This window comes from Cibotium barometz, chromosome 54, assembly GCF_041138505.1.
Source record: "Cibotium barometz isolate CiBa-2024 chromosome 54, ASM4113850v1, whole genome shotgun sequence".
Lineage (NCBI taxonomy): Eukaryota > Viridiplantae > Streptophyta > Polypodiopsida > Cyatheales > Cibotiaceae > Cibotium > Cibotium barometz.
The window spans coordinates 16,401,617-16,422,455 of NC_141099.1; the positions used below are offsets into that span (position 1 = coordinate 16,401,617).

General features: G+C 44.6%; 3 protein-coding genes across 3 annotated transcripts in view; 2 read left to right on the plus strand and 1 right to left on the minus strand.

Annotated features, from left to right (window-relative positions):
• LOC147607894 (protein PSK SIMULATOR 1-like) overlaps positions 1–20,839 on the minus strand; it is a 219,970-nt gene that overhangs the window by 81,605 nt on the left and 117,526 nt on the right. The window contains exon 7 of the mRNA XM_086790057.1: positions 11,616–11,685. Within this exon, the coding sequence (XP_086646183.1) occupies positions 11,616–11,685 (70 nt within the window). The remainder of the gene's footprint in view (positions 1–11,615; positions 11,686–20,839) is intronic.
• Positions 16,501–18,637, plus strand: LOC147607895 (uncharacterized). The gene is made up of 4 exons (XM_086789858.1): positions 16,501–17,206; positions 17,354–17,978; positions 18,095–18,445; positions 18,589–18,637. Exons 1-4 carry the CDS (start codon positions 16,501–16,503, stop codon positions 18,635–18,637), a joined length of 1,731 nt encoding a protein of 576 aa, XP_086645984.1.
• On the plus strand, positions 18,222–19,569 carry LOC147607896 (uncharacterized). The gene is made up of 3 exons (XM_086790058.1): positions 18,222–18,440; positions 18,589–18,750; positions 18,875–19,569. Exons 2-3 carry the CDS (start codon positions 18,706–18,708, stop codon positions 19,310–19,312), a joined length of 483 nt encoding a protein of 160 aa, XP_086646184.1. The 5' UTR covers positions 18,222–18,440; positions 18,589–18,705; the 3' UTR covers positions 19,313–19,569.

A 20,839-nucleotide genomic window follows, 5' to 3' on the forward strand; every position in this document is an offset into this window, starting at 1 on the left:
TTATGACCAGCCCGGTGTTCACACACACTAATGTCCCGAGGTAGACATAACCCAATGTCCACCGCCCAGACCTTATCCCCTTTGTACAAAGGGAGTAACCAGCCATGTGTTCACTCTAGCTTGCTCCACAAAGCACCTGCCTGCCACCTACATTGGACAACTCACCACCTCACTCTTCCTCCTCTCTCTAGAGATGGGCGTCTCCGTCATGAGGGCTATTTGGGCTGCATTTTCTGCACTTTCTTCTTCCCAACTCCATTTCCAAGCTTGCGAAGGTGTTTCTCAAGCTTCCAAGAGTGTTTCCGGATGCTAATCAATCTCCTACACACAGGGAGGAACCGGATTACAAGATCACATATCCCGTGTAGTGTTCTCTTGTCCTACGTGCTCTCTTGCATATTGTTGCTACCATGTGTTGGTGGAACAATAGAGAGCAGATGGTAGGGAACATAGACACTTGAGAGGGTAGTGTGGATTGCAAGTCTACATCGACAACCACTTGTTTGCAATACTGTATTCATATGCATTGGTATGGAAATCTAGTCAGAAATGCCGATGACACTATGTACTTGATTCTCCCAAGATCAATATACTTTATTTGAGGGAGGGGTCGGCCGTTCCGGCTCATTGTGTATCTCTTGTCAATTCAGCACTTTACTTCTTGTATTTGAGCAAGTATCCATCAAATCTTAGTGTATTTAAGTGTATTGATTAGCATTGTGTTCAACCAAGTTACACCTGTAATCTATGCACATGTGCCAAGAACCATCTTTCTTTTGCACTAAGAGCACATGTGAGCAAAAGTGTGATGAGCTTGGTTGAATCAACCCCTTTTTCAACAACTCTTGTACTTGGCTCGTAATTTCCTCTTGTTGGGCTGCACTAACACGGTACGGCGGTCTATTTGGTGGGGTACTTCTCGGAATAAGATCAATAGCATGATCGTCTGGCCTTTCTGGAGGAAGTTCTCTTGGCAATGACTCGGAAAAGAAATCTTAGTACTCACATAGAAAATCGGTCCTGTCTTTATCTAACATAGACAAATTAGATTGAGATTCATCATCTTTTGCATCCTTAACAAAAACCAAGAACGCAGAAAGATGCTTTTTCATTACTGATGAAATGGCCAAAGCGGATACAATAGGGACAGATTTCCCTTTAAGCTTTACATCCAGAATATGCTCTTTTCCTCTATGAGTCAAAGTAATCTTCTTGTTGTACGTATCCACCACCGCATGTACTCCATGGCACCATGGCATACCCAACAAATTATCACACCCATCAAGTCGCATGATATAGAATTCCTCACTATCTACATAACCGTGCACACGAAGCCTCAACTTCCCAATAATAGGGGTAATGGGTTCTGCATACTGAGGAGGACAAGCCATATTAGCCTCATACAAAGGCCCCATCTCCTCTCCACGGATCCCCAATCTGCCAGCCAAATCTGGTGAGATAAAGTTGGGTCTAGCACTTGTGTCAAAGAAAATCAAAGCATTCTGATCTCTAACTTTGCCCCATGCTCTGCACAACTCAGTCTCCTCACCACATGGCTGTTTCCCAACAAGATCAGGAACTAACCCTGCAGAATGCTTTACTTTCTTAAACTTGGGCTCCTCTTTAGTGTCAGAGTCCTTATTGGACTTACGCTTGGGACAATTGAAAGACATATGTCCCTCTTTGGTACAGAAAAAGAATTTCTTGCCATCCAACAAAGCCTGCTTCTCCTTTGGAGTTCTCTTGGGCATTGGTAACATCCCGAGATGCATGCCTTGACTTCTCAGTTTTCTTGCCAGTGCTTTTGCTATCCTTAAATCTAGTTGAAACCCCCGATTGCTATCCTTAAATCTAGTTGAAACCCCAGATTGCTACCCCCTGTATTCATGCCCATACTAGGGTCAAAATTGCCAGTTCCCACACCTTGCATACCATGCAATCCTGTTGATCCTCCCATGTTTCCAAACATGCCACTATGCATACCGGGCTGCATGTCCCCATACATGTTTCCTTGCATTCCGGGTTGCATGCCCCCATACATATTCCCTTGCATTCCGGGCTTTATACCACCATACATGTTACCTTGCATACCAGGCTGAAAACTAGCTCCAAAATTCCCTTGCATTCCCATGCCTCCTTGAGGGTAACCCCCCGTCATATATTGGAACACAGAACCACCGCCAAAATAGCATGGATGCATCGATTGCTGCGGAATAGGTGGCTATCCGAAAAAAGAACTCTGTGAGTTTGCACCATAAGTGTTCTGCATGTTGGAAAACTATCCAAAAGCAGGATCCTGTGGGAAGGCACCACTATTGCCCTGAGGTGGGTTCCTAGAATGCACCTTCTTCTTCTTCTTCTTAGGCTCAAAAGGGGCCCTCATAAACTCAGCAAACTTCTCACTTTGCATGAGCTGCATGAGCACATCCACTGCCCCCGTCAAACCGGCTTCGAATTCGGCATCATCTTTCTTTTTACTTGGCATATCTTCTGGCTGCGTTACATCCTCATAACGTGCATCTTCTGCAGCTCGTTCTCCTGCAAGTACATCCTCAGATTCAGTCCTCTCAGGAGTGGTCTCCTGCTCTTCCTCATCATCGTAGTCATAGTCATCCTCATAGTCAGACATCTTGCTGAAATTTTCAGCAATGACTTTTCTTGAGACAACCACGTGCTCACCCCCTTAGGAAAGTTGGTGATGGTCCTAGCAACGGAACATTGAAACCGGCCTCTAGTAGAAACCAAAGTGCGGTAGACTAGCAATCACCCAAACACAGTTGTAATCTAGCAAATAAGACAGATAAAAGGGAGCTAGAGTGCTCCTACACAAAAAGAACAACGACACCTATTGGCCCCAAAGCTTGGCGCCCCTTTCGGTATTTCTTTATTCAAATTCAATGGAAGAGTTTAACTGAATACATCATGGCCATTCATGGCTTATACATATGCATGTCCAAACTGCTAGTCCGATGGACCTCTTAGCATAGAGGTTTCACACAGCCCTGTGCCCCAAAACACTACACTGTTATTCACCTCTAATCAGCCAAGATAGTACATCCATGAGGCCATGTGAATACAGCTAATTTGCCCTTGCACATAGCCAAAAACACAGCCATGAAACAGTCCATGAACCCTTCCTGAAACATTCAATTGTTGCTCCTGTTTTTGCCCTCTTAAGCTGCAAATCCCTCCTCTCACAAGGGACCAAGTGTAGCACTCCCGAACAGCCCACAAGCTGGAGAAAGAAGAGCTTCAACCTGTGTGCGTCTAACACCACCCACAAGCCTGTAAAAAAAAAGAGAAACGAATAGTCGACTTCCTGTGCACAATAGCAGTCCACGGTGGCCTTCCTCTTACTCCTGCTGTCCACTGTCTTCCACGAGATAGAGAGAGAGAGAGGGAAGCATGGAAAGGGCCTGCAGTCAAGCCCGCCTTTTGGCAATAGCATGCCCAGCACTGTGCGCCTTCTGTCCTGCCAGTCCGCCTCTTGCAATCCAGCCGGTCTCCTGCAGCCGTACCTGCTCACAGATGCTGCAGCCCGACTGAGTGCCGAAGGAGATAACCAGCCAGTCGCCTGTGTGCCTGTCTCTTGCCCTGCCCTTCACAAGAGCGTGAGAGATCCAATTCAGCGTGCAGTCCTGTGCGCCCAGTGGAGCAGCCCTTCCCAACGAAAAAGCCAGCCCCCACGTATGCTGTATGCAGCCCGATTCCTCTTTAAAAAAAGAGTTCTCCAAAAATAACATGGGTCCCTCCCCTCAAAATGGGCTACTACGACTCACAAAAGGAGATACCAAAGGTTTTTAAAACCTTTGTCCCCTTGTCCCCTCCATAGATGGGATTGTTTTGATAAAACCCTTGCCCCAAGTATGAACCTTAAAAATATGTCTTGCTCACCAACCACCATGCTCACACTCATGCTGCACAAATTCACAGGGTCATGACATAGAGTAAGAAGAGAGGAAGAAAGAAAGATATATTAACATCTACGAGAGGCCAAAGTCGGCCTATGAGACAAAAAATAATACAACTGTGTTCTTCCGGTCATCGGAAGAAAAGAAAGAAAAGAAAAAGTGTGCATGTGATTGGATACAACTGTGAATCATCATGGATCGGTGGAGCCCATATACAAACAATATAAGGGGGGGCGGGGATGTGGATGGAGTGCTAAGGCAAGATGCATCTCTATATGCTGAAGGGGTAGTACAAGCATGCTATGCAGATCTATGTCTAACTCCATCCAGTGCCATAAGAGGGATATAAGATATCATACATCGCCGATGCTGAGGCTGTGAATGGCGTGAACATGTACCCTGAGTCTGAATGAAAGCGAGCTAGCCTCTCCTGTGTCTCCATCTGGTGTCTCATTCGGATAGCTGCTATCTCTCGGTGACGGAGTCGGGGTGCTCTATGTCCAGTCTGTCTAGGTCTCCTCCTGGCTCTCAATTCCTCTGCTCTCTGTGCGGTCACCCCACGTGGTACATCAGCTGGCACTGGCATAGCTCTCTGGAAGAAATCTGTGAGTTGGGACTGTCTCCCACCCCTAGTGGGAGCGGGTGTCTGGAGGAGTCTCTCTCGAGAACTATGAAGCTCCAGTAGTAGTCTGCCAAGCTGTCGCTGGTCCGAGGCCTCCATCAACTGATGTAGTGAAGAGTGCTCCTCAAACAATCCTGCATATCTATCTCTGACCCCCTGGTGGGCTCTACATCTACATTCAAAGTGATCCTCAGTCTCCACCTCATCGTGGCACAATCTGCATATCCGCTCAGCTCTGGGAACCCGTGCCGCTCTCCCAGCCTCTATCTCTAGCTGATGTGATGAGACTCGTACCTGTCCAATAGCAACACGAGAGCTGAGTGGCATGTATACATCCATGTACCGCGGTCGATGTATAAACCCATCCCCTGAGATGCTCATAAAGTGGTCTCTGTAATACAGCATCTTCGGTGGTAGTGGGCTCTCTGGTGTTGTCCATGTCTCCTGTATGTAGTGCTGTCATATGTCATGTCTCATCACTCTGTTCCTCTCATTGAGAGAGAGAGAGTAAAACAATGTCCACAGAATTTTCACAACTTAATAAAGATTGAGTGATGTGTAGCCTCCACCAAGTACATGCTTTTTATAGACATACGGCCTTATCCTTTGACTCAATCAAACCTAGACTACGTCTCTATCGCACACAAACACACACTAGTACACTCATAAGGAGTGCTCACATGTAGTTACACACTACGGCTACATGCTTGCCTTTTGACTTTGGAGCCCATACAATGATAAATAGCAAGAGAACGTGTGTTGTCTCCAACAATGTGAGATTAAATTTACCCTTATGAGAAAAGGGATATGGAATGTGGCAAATGGAAAAGAGAAGAAGCCAACAACTCCGGAAGGAGAAGTTGCCTGGCTAGTCAAAAACGAGAAGGTGCTTGCTATCATAGCCTTGAGATTAAGTGATTAATACATCCATCATATTGATGGGTGTGATGCATCACATGAGACTCTCTTACCTTACATTTGAATTCAATGAAAAGCATGCTAACACAATTGGCAGGTATCAATGCTGCCATAGATGAAGACCACAATTGTAGTCTTACTCAAAAGTCTTTTAGTGAAAAGTATGGTAACATTGTTACCACTCTTACAAATCTACCAACATAAAAAATGGTGGATATTGATACTTCTCTCTTAGAGGAGGAAACAAAGGTCAAGAAAAGAAGCTCGAGCTCCATCTTCAATGAAGGGGGGGGCTTACTTCACGAAGCAGAAGCAGAAGGGCTACACCAATACCAAGAATTTATTCAAGGGCTTAAACAACAAAACCAGTAATGGTCATGGATTTTGCGGTGAGAAGAATCATAAGAAAGAGGATTGTTTTTTAAAGCAAAAGACCAAAGCTTTGTTTGTTAAAGATAATCAAGAAGAAGATGACAAAGTGAAGGCCTGAACAGAAGAGAGGTTGATTCGGATTGGGCCTTTTAGGCTACTCGTGCTACCTCAAGGACCTCTTGGCCTAACATTTGACAGGCAACGTCCAACCAGGATTTATATCAATCCTATGGGTATTAGATCTTTGATGTATCCAGATATGTATCACTTGTTAGAACATCAATGTATCTAGCATTGTATCAATCCCTAGGCATTAGAACATCTGTTATAGTAAGGTTTGTTGGCGACAACACATGTTCTCTTGCTATTTATCATTTTATGGACTTCAAAGACAAAGGGCAAGCATGTAGCTGTAGTGTGTAACTATGCGGGAACACTCCTTATGAGTGTACTAGTGTGTGTTTGTGTGTGAATAGCCTCTTAGGCTTGGATTTGATATTGTGCAAGTGTGTAGGAGGTTTTCTTAGGAGACTTAGTCTAGGTTTGATTGAGTCAAAAGATAAAACCTTATGCCTATAATAAGCATGTACTTGGCGGAGGTTACACATCAATCAGTCAATCTTTATTGAGTCGTGCAAATCTTGTGGGCATTGTTCTTCTCTCTCTAAACTCACTTTCTTCCTCTCCAGAGAGCAGAGACACTTAGAGCCCGCAGGAGACAGAGGACACCTGGCTTTCGGACACCACGCCTATACCAGAGAGAGATGACAGAGATCAGAGCTCAGTTTCACAGAGAGGGTGCGGAGCGACTGGCTCGCTTCAGAGCACACCCAGGCATGTTCTTCAGGGAGCTGTGGACAACCCCTTCACTGATGTATACCATTTTATACCCCCAGTATGGTACAGGATGGAGCTAGCTAGGTTGCATATCATGATTGTATACTCCATGCATATAGCTTTGCATTCTCCTAGTAATAGAGCTCCATCCCCTGCACACCCAGATTCAGCTTTTTTATTCAGTACTTTTTCATTTTGTTGGGATGACAGAGGATACCCCATACAGGTACTCCGATTTGTCTCATAGGCCGAGTTCGGTCTTTTGGAAGACGTTAATAAAATCTTTCTTTCTTTCTTTCTCTCTCTCTCTCTCTCTCTCTCTCTCTCTCTCTCTCTCTCTCTCTCTCTCTCTCTCTCTCTCTCTCTCTCTCTCTCTCTCTCTCTCTCTCTCTCTCTCTCTCTGCACGTATGCAATGGAGAGCTACAAACCACCATAGTACCTTTGAAGGACGTTGGTCGGAGAACAATGGAGCGGTACGAAGACAAGTAGGTGGCAACGAGAGTGTTGCTATAGATTTGGCATAGACAACTGAGTGAGGAGTTGGTGGCAAGATTTTAGTGCTGCAGGAAGCCAAAAACAGGGGCACGTCAGTAGATGTACCCTTGGTTGAGTTCATTGGAGAGCATGCATGTAGGGTGTTCAGATTGGAGAGGACGCTGTGGTGAAAGAGGCTTGCGTTGGAGATGCGTAGAGAAAACCTCACCCCAAGGCAACGACCGACGAAGTGCAGAGCTCAAAGGAGGTCCATGCAGTAGTGGCCAAGCCAGCAGTCCATGGGAGTGTGGAAATGTAGGCGTTAGGCCATGTTCTCGGCACTAACACCACATACGTCCGCTAACCAACAACTGCTCCGATACCAACTCTTGAAATCAGGCCTCTAATAAGCTATGGTGTTGTGAAGCTCTCCATTGCGTATGTGTAGAGAGTAAGGAGAGAGAGTTTAGAGAGAGAACAATGCCCACATAATTTACACGACTCAATAAAGATTGATTGATGTGTAACTTCCACCAAGTACATGCTTTTTATAGGCATAAGGCCTTATCTTTTGACTCAATCAAACCTAGGTAAACTTCCTACACACTTGAACAATATCAAATCCAAGCCTAAGAGGCTATTCAAACACAAATACACTGGAACACTCATAAGGAGTGTTCAGACGCAGTTACACACTACAGCTACATGGTTGCCCTTTGACTTTGGAGTGGCGATCTTGCTAGGGGTTAGACATAGCATCTTGAAAAGGGATGTGGATCCCCTCCTATTGTATGCAGGTAACATAGTGCTCATTTGAGGTTTAGCCGAGGGATTACAGAGGCACTTGGATGCATTACACACCTTTTGTGAGCAGCAAGACCTTATGATTAACCTTGGGAAGACCAAGCATAGTTGTCACGGTACGAAAATACGGTACGGTACGGTACGGTACCGTACGGGAATATTCGGTACGATATGAAATTTTGGGATACGGTACGATAAAATACGGTTTTTATTTTTTACACTTACAAGCTATGGAGCTTCAAGCTTGAATGTGAGGGAAGGTTGGGAGGGGAGGAGTCTACAGTGCTTGAGAAACCAGTACATGGATATGTGTCTCTCCCGGTTGGATCTCCCGATTGTCTCCAAAAAAGAACCTGGATGGGTAATGCAATACCAAAGGTCTCCCAGTGTAGCGTTTATGACTAAGGGACCATCCTTGCACAAATACGAGGAGTGCATCTAGGGTGATAAGTTTAGGGACTCCTCTCTAGATCAAAATGGCCATGTCCAAATGTTCTCCCTTGTGCATAACTTGAGAATCTAATTGTCTAGCCTACCTATACCAGGGATCCCCAAGTGATGTAGCAAGATTCTCTCATCCTACCAATCAAGTGTACACTACCAGTCTACCTCGCCAGATTTTTTAGGTCTCTCCACAACCCCATATGGAATACTGAGTGGACACGAAAGTTGCGAAGTATTGCGAGCATTTGGGATCTTCGTACAGCAGGGTTTCTATTTTTTTTTGCATTTGGAATTTTTTTTCAAGGAAAATTTTTTTTTTGGGGGGGGGGGGGGGGGGGGAAACTAACTCGTACCGTACGATATCGTACGAATTCGTACGGTATCGTACCGTACGACTCGTACGTACGAATAGGTTCGTACGCGTACGAGAAACAACTATGAGACCAAGGTTATGATTTTAAACCCCTCTCATTCAGTAGCATCTAGACATCAATTCTCCTACATGGAAGACCCTTTGGATATTGTCAAATCATATGTATACTTGGTATTCACCTTCTCTGGCCCGTTTTTCACAATGCGCCCAATAGTGCAAGCCAGATTAAGGAGAGTCTATGCAAGTCAATCCCTCCTCGAGAGAGACTGCTTTCAGAGACACTTTCAAGATCATAGCACCAAGGGATGACTCTTTGACACCTTTGTGTCTCCAACAATGTATGGTTTAGGTCAGGATGTTCTCGCACAAGATCCAGAATAAACCATTGGTACCACCCTCTATTGTCCCAAAAAGTCCAAGGCATTTTACCCTCGTGGTCAATGCACTTCTCCAGATGGTGACATGCATGCATCGCTTGCACCTCTTATATAGCCGCATGTTATCCAGGCTTGCTTTCGAGCCTCTCGACAGTTGGAAAAGAAGAGGCATGCCTTAGTATGTTATGCTCGGGTCGCCTGTTGGCTTCTCACATAACGAGTCCTCATGGATCGTCTACCACCTTTCTAGTGTAGCCTAGATGCCCTCTCCTTCCGTCTCACCTGTCAAGATATCAATCGGGTCATCCGATTTCATCCGATAAGATCTCCTAAGCCTACACACCCACACCACATGGCTCACTCTACCTGTGCTACCCATGAAGATGCATTGACTTACGTACTGGTTATCACCAATTATGGATTGCCGAGAAAGATGTATTTAAACAAACTTTCGTAAGCGGTACGGGCATTACGAGTTTCTCGTATTACCTCTTGGGCTTACACATGCTCTTGCCACGTTTCAACAATTGATGAATGATCTCTTTCGAGATTGTTTAGGTAAAAAATTTTGGGGTATTCTTAGATAATATTTTGGTTTATAGTTGTTCTCTTGAGGGGTGGGTAGAGCACCTTTGTACTGGTTATCACCAGTTATGGATTGCCAAGAAAGATGTCTTTAGACAAGCTTTCGTAAGCGGTACGAGCATTACGAGTTTCTCGTATTACCTCTTGGGCTTACACATGCTCTTGCCACGTTTCAACAATCGATGAATGATCTCTTTCGAGATTGTTTAGGTAAAAAAATTTGGGGTATTCTTAGATAATATTTTGGTTTATAGTTCTCTTGAGGGGTAGGTATAGCACCTCCAACTCATCTTGGGAGTTAAGAGTTGAACTAAATTAATCTAAGATAGTCAACACCACAAACTGCAACAAGCCCTATTGGAATAACTCTAGCACAAATCCATTTCACAAGTTGGCTATCATGCCATGCAGTCTATGTAATGGTCATCGGCAAATACTAGCCACTTAGTGCTACAAGTTATGGCATTCTTTATTCACACTTCTCCCCCATTACAAGTCAAGATACTCATGACCAGGTAAGAAAATTATACCGACTCTCCCACCTAATGCACATCCATGCATGTGAAACAAACACCCGTTAGAGAAGTCCTCCAAGCATGTATCATGTACTCAAGGTATAATATGCAAATCTTCAAACTCTTCTGTGTTTAATCCTCATCCAAGAACCAACGAGAGTGTGTTTTCAACATTGAGCCGATAGGTACTAGTAATATCGTCCACGTCTTTCAGCCAGAAGTTTCTCCTTTCTTTCAAAAGTCACCTTAATTACCAATAGGCACAACTTCTGACTAGAGTCTTTTGCGTAAGGATGTCAAAGACAGTAAATCAGTGGCTTCAAGTACTTATGGAAAGTACTTTTTGCTTCCAAAAAGGAAGAGAGTCCAACCCCTCTTTTCTATCCTTCCTAACGCCCACACTTTCATCAAAATCTGTTTTCTTACGGAATCTTGACTTTTCAGGAGTTTCCTATGGAGGTTAATAACTGAGACCGAAAGGTTGCATAAACCTCTAGAAGCGAGAAATCCTCCATCAAGTGTCGAGCCTCTTGCCCATCGAAGATTTCCAACTAAAGGGAATTATTCGCAGAGAACTAACATGCTCTCGAGTCACCTTCAAGCCTTGGCCTAGAAGGCCCGACTCCTTGAGTCATCTAGCATTCCCTGAGCCATCCATGTGGAGAAACAATGACTTTCTTACGAGGGTACTACTTGTGTATCTAGCACTGTTGGGCGTAATCCCCCCCAACCTTTGTGCCTTGGGTTTTTTACCTTTTGTTAGATCCGCTCTGGTACCAGTATTAGGTCTAAAAGACCAAATCCCTAGGATCTGCTGGCAGAGAACCCATTAAGGATCAAGGCTTTCCTTATACTTGAGAAACCTTAAGTAGGGTTTAGACAATTCGATCTCTTAAGCATGACATGACTGTGATAGATTGTGGCTAGTGGCTCACCACCAAGCCATAGGTTTTGTACACAGAATCACCCCTTGAGCGGGAAACGTGGATACCTCCTTGTGTCTAATAAGTGATCCCTAGTGTCCGTTATATAGTAATAACCTTGGTGTAATTGGCCCTACTTTATTTATAAGCTTTTTAGCCATAATTATCCTGACAGCACGAAAGTTGTCAAGAACATACCACAGATTATGTATCAGAGCATAGCTTTAAACACAGCAGCAGAGATCAAAAACTTTTTTATATTGTATTTATGTTGTTCGTCTTTCCTTTTCATCTTTTGTACCTTGTGACATCAAAAAGACTGCGAGAAATTATCAAACATCAACAGGGAAATCCTTGACAAATTATGAAGAAGCGATACTAATAATTCTCAAGCACCTATTTTGTAGTTATGTAAGACTATACTTTCAAAAAAGATTGCAAGCTTTTATATATTAGTACCTGCATCTCCAAAAGCATGCTCAATCTCTAGATGTAGAAAATACACAGCATCTACAAGCTTCTCCATCACCTGAACAGAAGTCGAGACTGATCAGCAACATCAGAGATGAAATAAAGATCTCTGCTTCACCAAAAAGCATGTTTTGTTCAGGACTTAAGGAGCAACATTTTCCTAATCACACAACACTTCACAAGCACTGGGAAATTCAAAATGTGAGAAGTCTGGCAGTCAAGCCACTTTAGGATTAAATTTAGCCTAAAGGCCCAGGGCATATGCCTAGACAAATCAGCTTTTGTATGTGTGTTTGCATGAATGTTTGTACACATGAATATATGTATACATGCATACATGCATGGCTAGATGTGCTTATGTATGCATGCATGTATGTATGTATATGTGTATGTAGGTATGTATGTATGTATGTATGTACGTATGTAGCCATGTAGCTATGTAGGCACAGGGTAGGTACAAAGGTAGGTATGTTAGTGATTAGGTATGCAAGTATGTAGGTGTTATGTAACGAGTTTAGACATAACGAGGCTACTATAGAGGCCGGCCGGCCGTTTTACTTAGTGTGAACTGGTTATGGGCTATATAGTTGGATTTGTGGCTCATTTGAGTGGCATACAATTTGTGCAGACAAATGTTGGAAAATATGTACAGCAATCAAACTACATTCAAAAGTTGTTGCACAAGTTTGGGTTTGAGGATTGTAAGCCCATCTTTACTCCAATGGAATCGGGGCTCAAATTGAGCATGTATGATCTTGGAGAGCCTTTTGATATGAGTATAGCCAAGCAATAGGCTGCCTCATATACTTATGCAACACACGCCGGGATATTCAGTTCGGTGTTTCCCAGTGTGCACAGCCCAGGTACAAAGCATTGGCAAGCAGTGATGTGGATCTTCCGCCATCTTCAGGGAACCTGGATTTTGCTTTGGTATATTCGAGGGGAGGAAGCTTGCATTTAAATGCTTACAGTGATTCAGACTGGGCTCGTGATTATGACACATGGTAATCCACCAGTGGGAATTATCTCTTTTTGGGAAATTCATGCATATCATGGTTGAGCAAAAAGCAACCCACTATTGGTACATCTACTTGTGAGGCGGAGTACAGGGCAACCTTTAAAGCCACGGTAGATTGTCTATGGTTGAAGAGATTAATGGCTGATCTTCGTGAGTGTCACACTACCATACTCACTGATAGTTAGAGTGTTATAGCCGTGGCAAGAAACCCAATGTTTCATGCATGTACTAAGCACATCGAGATTCATTATCATTATGTCAAGGAGAGGAAACATGCAGGGGAGATCACAATATCTTACTGCTCTACACAAGATAATGTTGCAGGTATGTTCACAAAGGGAGATGAAACATGCCGGGGAGATCACATTATCATTATGTCAAGGAGATGAAACATGCAGGGGAGATCACATTATATAACTACTCTACACAGGATAATGTTGCAGATATGTTCACAAAGGCATTGCCTCGAGAGAAGTTTCAAGCTTTCCACAAAGCTTTGGGCTTACTCTCCTACAGAGATTGATCTCCTACCGACCTTGTACAAGTTCACATTGCCACTACAAGGGGATTTAATGGCATATATTACATGGTTGTAGTGCCACTGAGCAAGGCATAACAAAGAGCACTTTTTCCCTTTGAGCACACATGGTGTGAAAGGATGCCTTTTTATTATTGTTGTACTTTGATATTATATGTGGGTTGACTTCTCAGCTCCACACACATTCCAATGCAATCCACATCTTTGCATCACTCCATGTGCTGCCCCAATCTGCCCATGTTGCTGGACAGCCTATTATGAGCTGGTCAATCTATTCCAGGGGCTGGTCGTGCTGATTTGGGACTGTTCCGGGCATCCATAGTGCTTGCTTGTGCCTGTGGGCAATATGCCCATGACCAATCCTTCGATGCTTACGTGATAGAAATTCATCTACAACTCTATTGCTACTTGTTTTTGTGCCCAAGAGTGTCCAACGGTGCTAGTTCTCCATTTTCAGCATTCCCGCGTTGAGAGAGAGCAAGCCATGCGCTAGTAAAGGCACCATAGTAGCAATGAAATAGGAACAGGAACAGAACGAAAGCACCACCAAGGGAACGGGAAAAAGAGGGAACGGGAAAAAGGGGGAATGGAAACAGGGAACGACCTAGATAATTCCTAGAAATGACAATAAATCTTAACATACAATGCTCATTCATATAACCAAATCAAAGACACACTAAAGTCTAGTGCACCACACAATTTGCATGGCAGATACTAACACTGAACAGATCTCACAAGTCAAAATAAATTAGCCCACATCATACATGACATAAGTGACAAAAAGCACAAAATGTGGCCCACGGCCTAGATAAAAGAAACAACCCAAGTCCAGAGTCCAAGCCTCAAGGTGACATGCAAATAGTAAGGAGATATCATGCATGGCTACTACCAGTGATGCCATCAAGGAGACTATCATCTATCTCATCCAAGAGAGCTATATCATCAAGACCAACATCTGCAGCATCCAAATCTTCAACCCCATTCTAACCAGGATCTGCAAGTCCATGTGTCTCCTCATCATCCGAGGACTCCTCATCAAGCAATATAAACTTCCTTGGTTTGGGAGAAGCCATATCACCAAGCAAGCGCAAATTAGCACTTACAAAAATCAAGTCATTGACTTGTTTTGTCCCAAATTTGTTCCTCTTCTTGGATGCAACATGGCCGAACACACTCCATAGTTGCTCAATTGGAGAGGAGCTTGCACCTTGAGACAAGATCCTTACTGCCAATGATTGAAGCTGTGGTGTACGAGCCCCATAATCCTCCCACCATAAAGCAGCCCCTATCTTAAACCTCTCTCTCTGTGCATCAGCCGATCCAAACCTTCCCAACTTGCTGCAATAAAATCCAAGTTGGTCTTTCACCAACCTTCGTTTATCTGCATCACGAACTTGCCTAGAAAGCACTGTCTCCCAACCATCCATCACCTCATCATCAGCCTCTTGTCCACATCCTTGGAACTCGGGATCCAAGACATATACAGCAGCATGCATAGGAGAATGATAACCATTCCATCGTGCTTCACATAATTCTCGAACCTCCATTCTATTGTGCTTCACATAATTCTCGAACCTCTGCATATTTCTCATCACACAAAGCCCATTTCCCCTATTTTCTCGATCATTTGGTCAACCCCCTCATAAACCTTGCCAATGCATGGCTCCCGTCCATCTACAATCAACATCAAGCGCATGATCGGCTTCATCTCAGCATTCATAGTGTTGACTTCATCCCAAAATGTGAAGTCTTGTATGGTTCTTGCAACCTCTATGCCAGATCTTGACCGAGAAAGAGCCCATCCCATCCACTCATTGTATACAACCAACTGCTTCAAAGGCAAGTGCACTTTGGATAACCTCTTCATCATGATAAGAAAGTTATAACCAAAGCGTGTCTCTGAGTACTTCAAGAGATTCTTTTTGGGCGATCTCTTGCGGAATTCATTCAAAATAAACTGATGGTTTTGAATGAAGCTTATTATCTCCTTGCCTTTTTGAATATGTGGATCAACCCATGGCAAGCTGCCATCCTTCAATAAGTTGCTCAAACAATGAGCAAAGCATGGACTAAATGTGATGTGCGGATACCTGTCTTCAAGCTTACGACCAACTGCTCTATTTGTTCTAAGAACTGAATAACATTCTCTGGTCCAACTTTCTCAATACCTTCGGCCCACTCTTCCACAAGCTGATCTGCAACTTTTCCAGTCCCAAAAGCATCATGTGAGGAAATGAATTGTATTCTTCCTTGAGAATAAGCAACCATGCCATGAACGGACCTTTTTCGAGTGTCACTCCAGCCATCTGCAATAAGTGACACCATTCTTTGCCCAACTTTCATGCACAGACTCTAAAGCACATTCAATTGCAGCTTTCTCCTTTTGCAACAAGGTGGTGCGTAGTGTCTCATACGAAGGAGGCTTGTATGTTGGGCCATACCATGCAATCTCCTAGACCATTTCAATGAAATATGGGGACCTGGCAACATTGAATGCTACATGATCATGATAAAAGAACCTTGCAACAGCTGCATCTACCCTCTCTTTCTTGTGGGGATCCCAAGCTGCTCCTCCCAAGGTTTGCTAATTGCCGATCTTGCACCCATACGCTGTGAATCTTGGGAAAATGCAAAGCTCCCAAGTCCTCCATACTGCTGTCGATCTCCCAAGTTTACATCTTCCCCATGTCTACTGAAGTAAGATGCATCAATTGCTGGTTTCTTTCGTGCACATGCTTTCTCCTCTTCACTTGGGTACTTTGCCAAAAGCTCTCTACCCATTTCAGGTGTTGTCCCCCTGGGCATTTGTTCACTTGTGCTTTTTCATTGTTTACATGGCATAGATGTGCTCTCACACGGTTTGCTCCTCCTGACTTCTCTTTGTTACATTGCTTGCATTTCCATCGTGTAACTCATGGTTGATATATACGTACGTACGGATCTGATCCATACCGTACGGCCGTACTGTACGGATCCATACGTGTACGGATCGATCCGTACGTGAGGTGTTTTTTTGGCTGAAAATCGACGTGCGTGTCTGAATGGGCGCCCGCCTGGCGGCTGGCCTTTGGGTACATACTAGGCCTTTCAACTTTGATTATTGGACTCCAGAGAGCGTGCGTTACAGAGAGGCGAGAGCAGAAAGTTATCGAAAAAGACCAGGCGACCACAGCGTTGGAACTTTGGCGCCAGGCGTGCGTGTAGGTAAACTGAGCATCTTCCTCTCTCTCTCTTTCTCTCCCTCTTGAGTCTTATCTCTTTCTCTTGCATATGTGCTCCGCACTTGGCAGGTGCAGACAAAAGTCTCAAGAGCCATCATGCCTAAGCCAACTAACCCGTATTGGCAAGAGCACACCAATGTCATCCGCATTGTCAACACGCCAGGGCAAGCTGGATCTGGCACGCGACGATGGCAATGCAAGTATTGCAACTTTCAGCTCACCAGTACCATTTCTCGCGTCGTTATGCACTTGACAGGCATTGGCACAACCAATAACTGTGCAGGGTGCAAGGCAGTACCAAAGGACATTAGGGATAAGTTGATTGCTGAGAATTTTCCAGCAATGGGTGCAGGGAAAAAGGTGAAAGGTAGTCAACAGACACAGGATGCTCTCCATGATGCACTCTTGGGAGACTTGGGTGGTTCTTCACAGGTTCAGGAGGGGCAGCCCACTGGCAGTAGGAAGAGGGCTCGTACCATGCATGAGCAGCAGGACTATGTGGAGGATGATGGAGAGATGCATGCACCAAGGCAGACTACCTTGCCTTCTCGAGTGGCCTCTCTTTCTTGGGTGAAGGAGCGCCAGAAGGTGGCTGAGATGGAGACTGCTCGCACTCTCATTGAGTGCAACATCTCCTTTCATGTCTTGAGGACTGAGCAGTGGTGGCAGAGGATGGTCAGAGCCATAGCCCAGGTTGGACACACAGAGGATTGGTCGGGGTTGGAATACAATAAGATGCGGACCACTATGCTTGAGGAGCAGAAAGCATTGATAGATAAGGCATTGGTACCAGTGAAGACAGGTTGGGGGCAGTTTGGGTGCACCATCATTTCAGATGGCTAGAGTGACATTCGTAGGCGACACATCATTAATATTCTTGTGTCGTCTTGCCTTGGCACGTACTTCTTGCGTGCTATTGATGCTGGAAAGGCTGGAGAGCGGATTACAGGTGAGTTTATCTATGAGCACATCCGGCAGGCTATACTTGAGGTTGGCCCAGAGAATGTGGTGCAGGTTATTATTGACAACGCCTCCAATTGCAAGGCTATGGGTGAGATGATTGAGGCAGAGTTTAAGAACATTGTTTGGACTCCATGTGCAGCTCACTGTCTTGACTTGTTGATGGAGGACATTGGGAAGTTAACATGGGTGTTGCCTATTGTTTCCGATGCCACAAAAATGACTACTTTTTTCCGCAAAAAGCACAAGGCATTGGCTATCTTTAGGAGTCACAGTACACTTGACATGGTGCGGCCCTTGAAGACCAAATTTGCATATATGTATCTTGTGTTGCAGCGACTCTATGCAGTGAGGGATCCACTTCTACAGACAGTAGTGGACCCGAAGTGGAGAGAGATGCATCACGCACAGGAGGAGTCCACTAGATACATACAGCGGCGGGTGCTTGATGAGTCCTTTTGGTCGGAGGTGCAGGCTATGATAGTAGCATTGCAGCCAATTTATGTGTTGCTGCGTGTCACAGACATGGAGGGCTCCACCATGGGCCTAGTCTATCATCTCTTCTCAGAGATGAAGACACACATCAGAGGCTGCAGATCACTGGCGCTTGATCGGTATGTACTTGCTTCTGTAATGATTACTCTATTAAATATTTAGTATAATACTATAATGTATAATACTATAATCAAAATTCAGCCTGTTAACTAATGTTGCGTCAATGCTTTTACAGTCGGGAAGAGATCTTGGCTATTGTAGACAAGAGATGGACATTTATGAGTCGGCCCATTCATGCGATGGCTGCATTGCTTCATCCTTTCTACAAGAAGCGAACTCTTTTTAATGACTGGAGTCTACTAAAGGGCAAGGATGCGTACATTGGCTTGATTTGCGAGGAGGATGAGCAGTTGGACATTGATGCAGAGCTCGCTAGCTATGAAAATAATTTAGGGTCATCCTTTACTAGAGCTGTGGCGTTGAGGCCGGAGGCAACGAAGTTCTCTCTTACATGGTGGCAGAGTTATGGAAGACAAGGTCTTCCAAAGCTCACTCGTATCGCTTTACGTGTCCTCTCACAGGTAAAGTTTTCTATCTTTACATTTTCCATACATGTGTTATGGACCTGGGACCATGGTTCATTGTCCAATGTCTATTGTCTATGACCATGTCCAATGTCCATTGTAATTTGTCACCATTGACACGTCACATTGCACATGTGACATGCAGGATTGCTCTGCTGGTGGATGCGAGCGCGATTGGAGCGCTTATTCGCTAATTCACACGAAGATCCGTAATCGACTCAGCACTGCACAGCTAGAGAGATTAGTCTACTGCCGAGCAAATATGAAGCTTGTGCGAGATTACCACGCTTTGGGGACACCCAAGCAGGTTAGAAAGTTGAAACTTTGGGCTAGCGTTTATACATATTACAAGCGAATATTTGTAATTACTAATTACTACTTTGTACGCTGTTAATAATGTGAACACTGAATTGCATTTTGTTTTTTAACAGACAGATCCATCAAAATTGAAGTTGGTCTCGGAGGAGACTGCAGAGGAGACTGAGCAGCAGCAGCAGCAGCAGCAGCAGCAGCAACAGCTTGTGAGAAACGATCAGGAGGAGATTATTCGCATGCTGCACAGAGAGCTGGAGAGTGTGGATCAACGTGTGACGAGGTCACGTGCGGGAGTTCTCAGTCTCCCGTTAGTCGGGCGAGATGCAGATCCAGAAGTTTCACGACGAGAGACCATTCGGCGAGGAAAGCTTCCTGTCCGTACTCCTCGAAGACGGGCAAATGAGGCTGTTCCTCTCATTCAGCCTACGGAGGATGATCCAAGACAGCAGAGTATGATGGCAGAGCCAGAGTATGATGAAGAGGGCAACGTCCTGACAGATGGGGACTTGCTCTCTTCAGGAGTGTCATCATCCTCATCCGATGAGGAGTTTTGAGATTCAGAGAGTAGAGTCTCGAGAGTCGAGTCGAGACTCTTTGTTATTGCTTAGTGTTTTTTACTTTTGAGTCTTGACTCTTGACATCGGACATTTATGATTTGTTATTTGTATGCTCTAGTATGAGCCTTTTAGGTTGACATCAGACATTTGTTATTTGTATGCTCTAGTATGAGCCTTTCTACGTCTATTTTGTCTTGACAGCCATTGTGTCAAGTATATGATGTGTGTTTTGAAATTAGTACATACTACATGCAAAGTGGTTTATTTTGATTCTTGAATGTTTTAAACTTTTATGTACCTTGAATGTAGAAAGGTGTTGAATGTCCTATTGTTTGCCAATGGTACGTACTTTTACGTACATAAAAAATTTACTGTACGGAACACCGTACAGTACGTACATATACGCAACGTACAGTACGTACACATCAACCTTGATCGTGTTGCACCTCCCTTTGATGAATACCTTTCTAGCCTTTCAACCTCGTCCCACCAAGTAGCATTCAAAGCCAATCGCTTTGAGCCCGAGTAAGCCATGATTTTTGCAAATTCGAGCAATAAGTTGAATAGACTTTCAAAGTTAACCATTATAGTGAAATGAGTCCTTTTTCTGTCTATTGTTTAATGGGGAGAGACTGTGCAATCCAGACTCTGACATAGGTAATTTTTAAAAGACCAAAAGTTCAAACAGATAAAGAGAGAGAGAAGAGAGAGAAAAGCTTGCTGCCTTGCCTTGTAAAGTTGTAAACTGTTGAACTTGATCACTCTCTTGCACAGAGCCCAGGCAGGTTGCACTGTTGCTGTTTGCAGGCTGGTACCAAGCACAGTGCTGAGTGTACTAGTGTTGTAGACTTGTAGTAGACTGTAGTGTATAGTGTACACGACAAAGGGCTAGGGCCTGGAGGCTGGGGCGACTCAGGACTGGCTGCAGCAGGCTACAAGTCGGCTAGACGTACTGCCTGGTACACAGCAGTACAGGCAGGCAAGCAGGCGACAGCGGTACAGGGCCACAGGCAGCACCAGGCTGCAAGTCGGCGACAGCAATACGGGCAGGCTATAGGTCGACGACAGTAGTACAGGCAGGCGGACAAAAGGCAACAGCCGTACGGGCGAACTTTGGAAAAGCGGCGGGCGAAATGCGACAGCAGTACGGGCAGTACTTTTCTCTTTTTTTTAAAAAAAAAATCCACGTCATCGTTTCCACGTGGGGGAACGGCAGCCCACCATTCCGTCTAGCGTTCCCTTGCCGTTCCGCCTCCTGGTCGTTCCCGACCCACGTTTCCATCGTTCCCTTCATGCTCGCCATGGGGAACGCGTTCCACCATTCCCCATGGGGGGAAACGGGGTTCCCCTGCTACTATAACAGGCACACACGTCTCATGTGGATGCGGAACACTAAGGACGCGTTCACATCTCTCCATCGAGTGACAAGGAATTGTTGAAAGTCTACATCAAAAAATTCTTCTCCAGTAACCTTTCTTATCCTGAGAAAAAGACCTTTCTATTAGTTCATAAAAAACAGTCGCG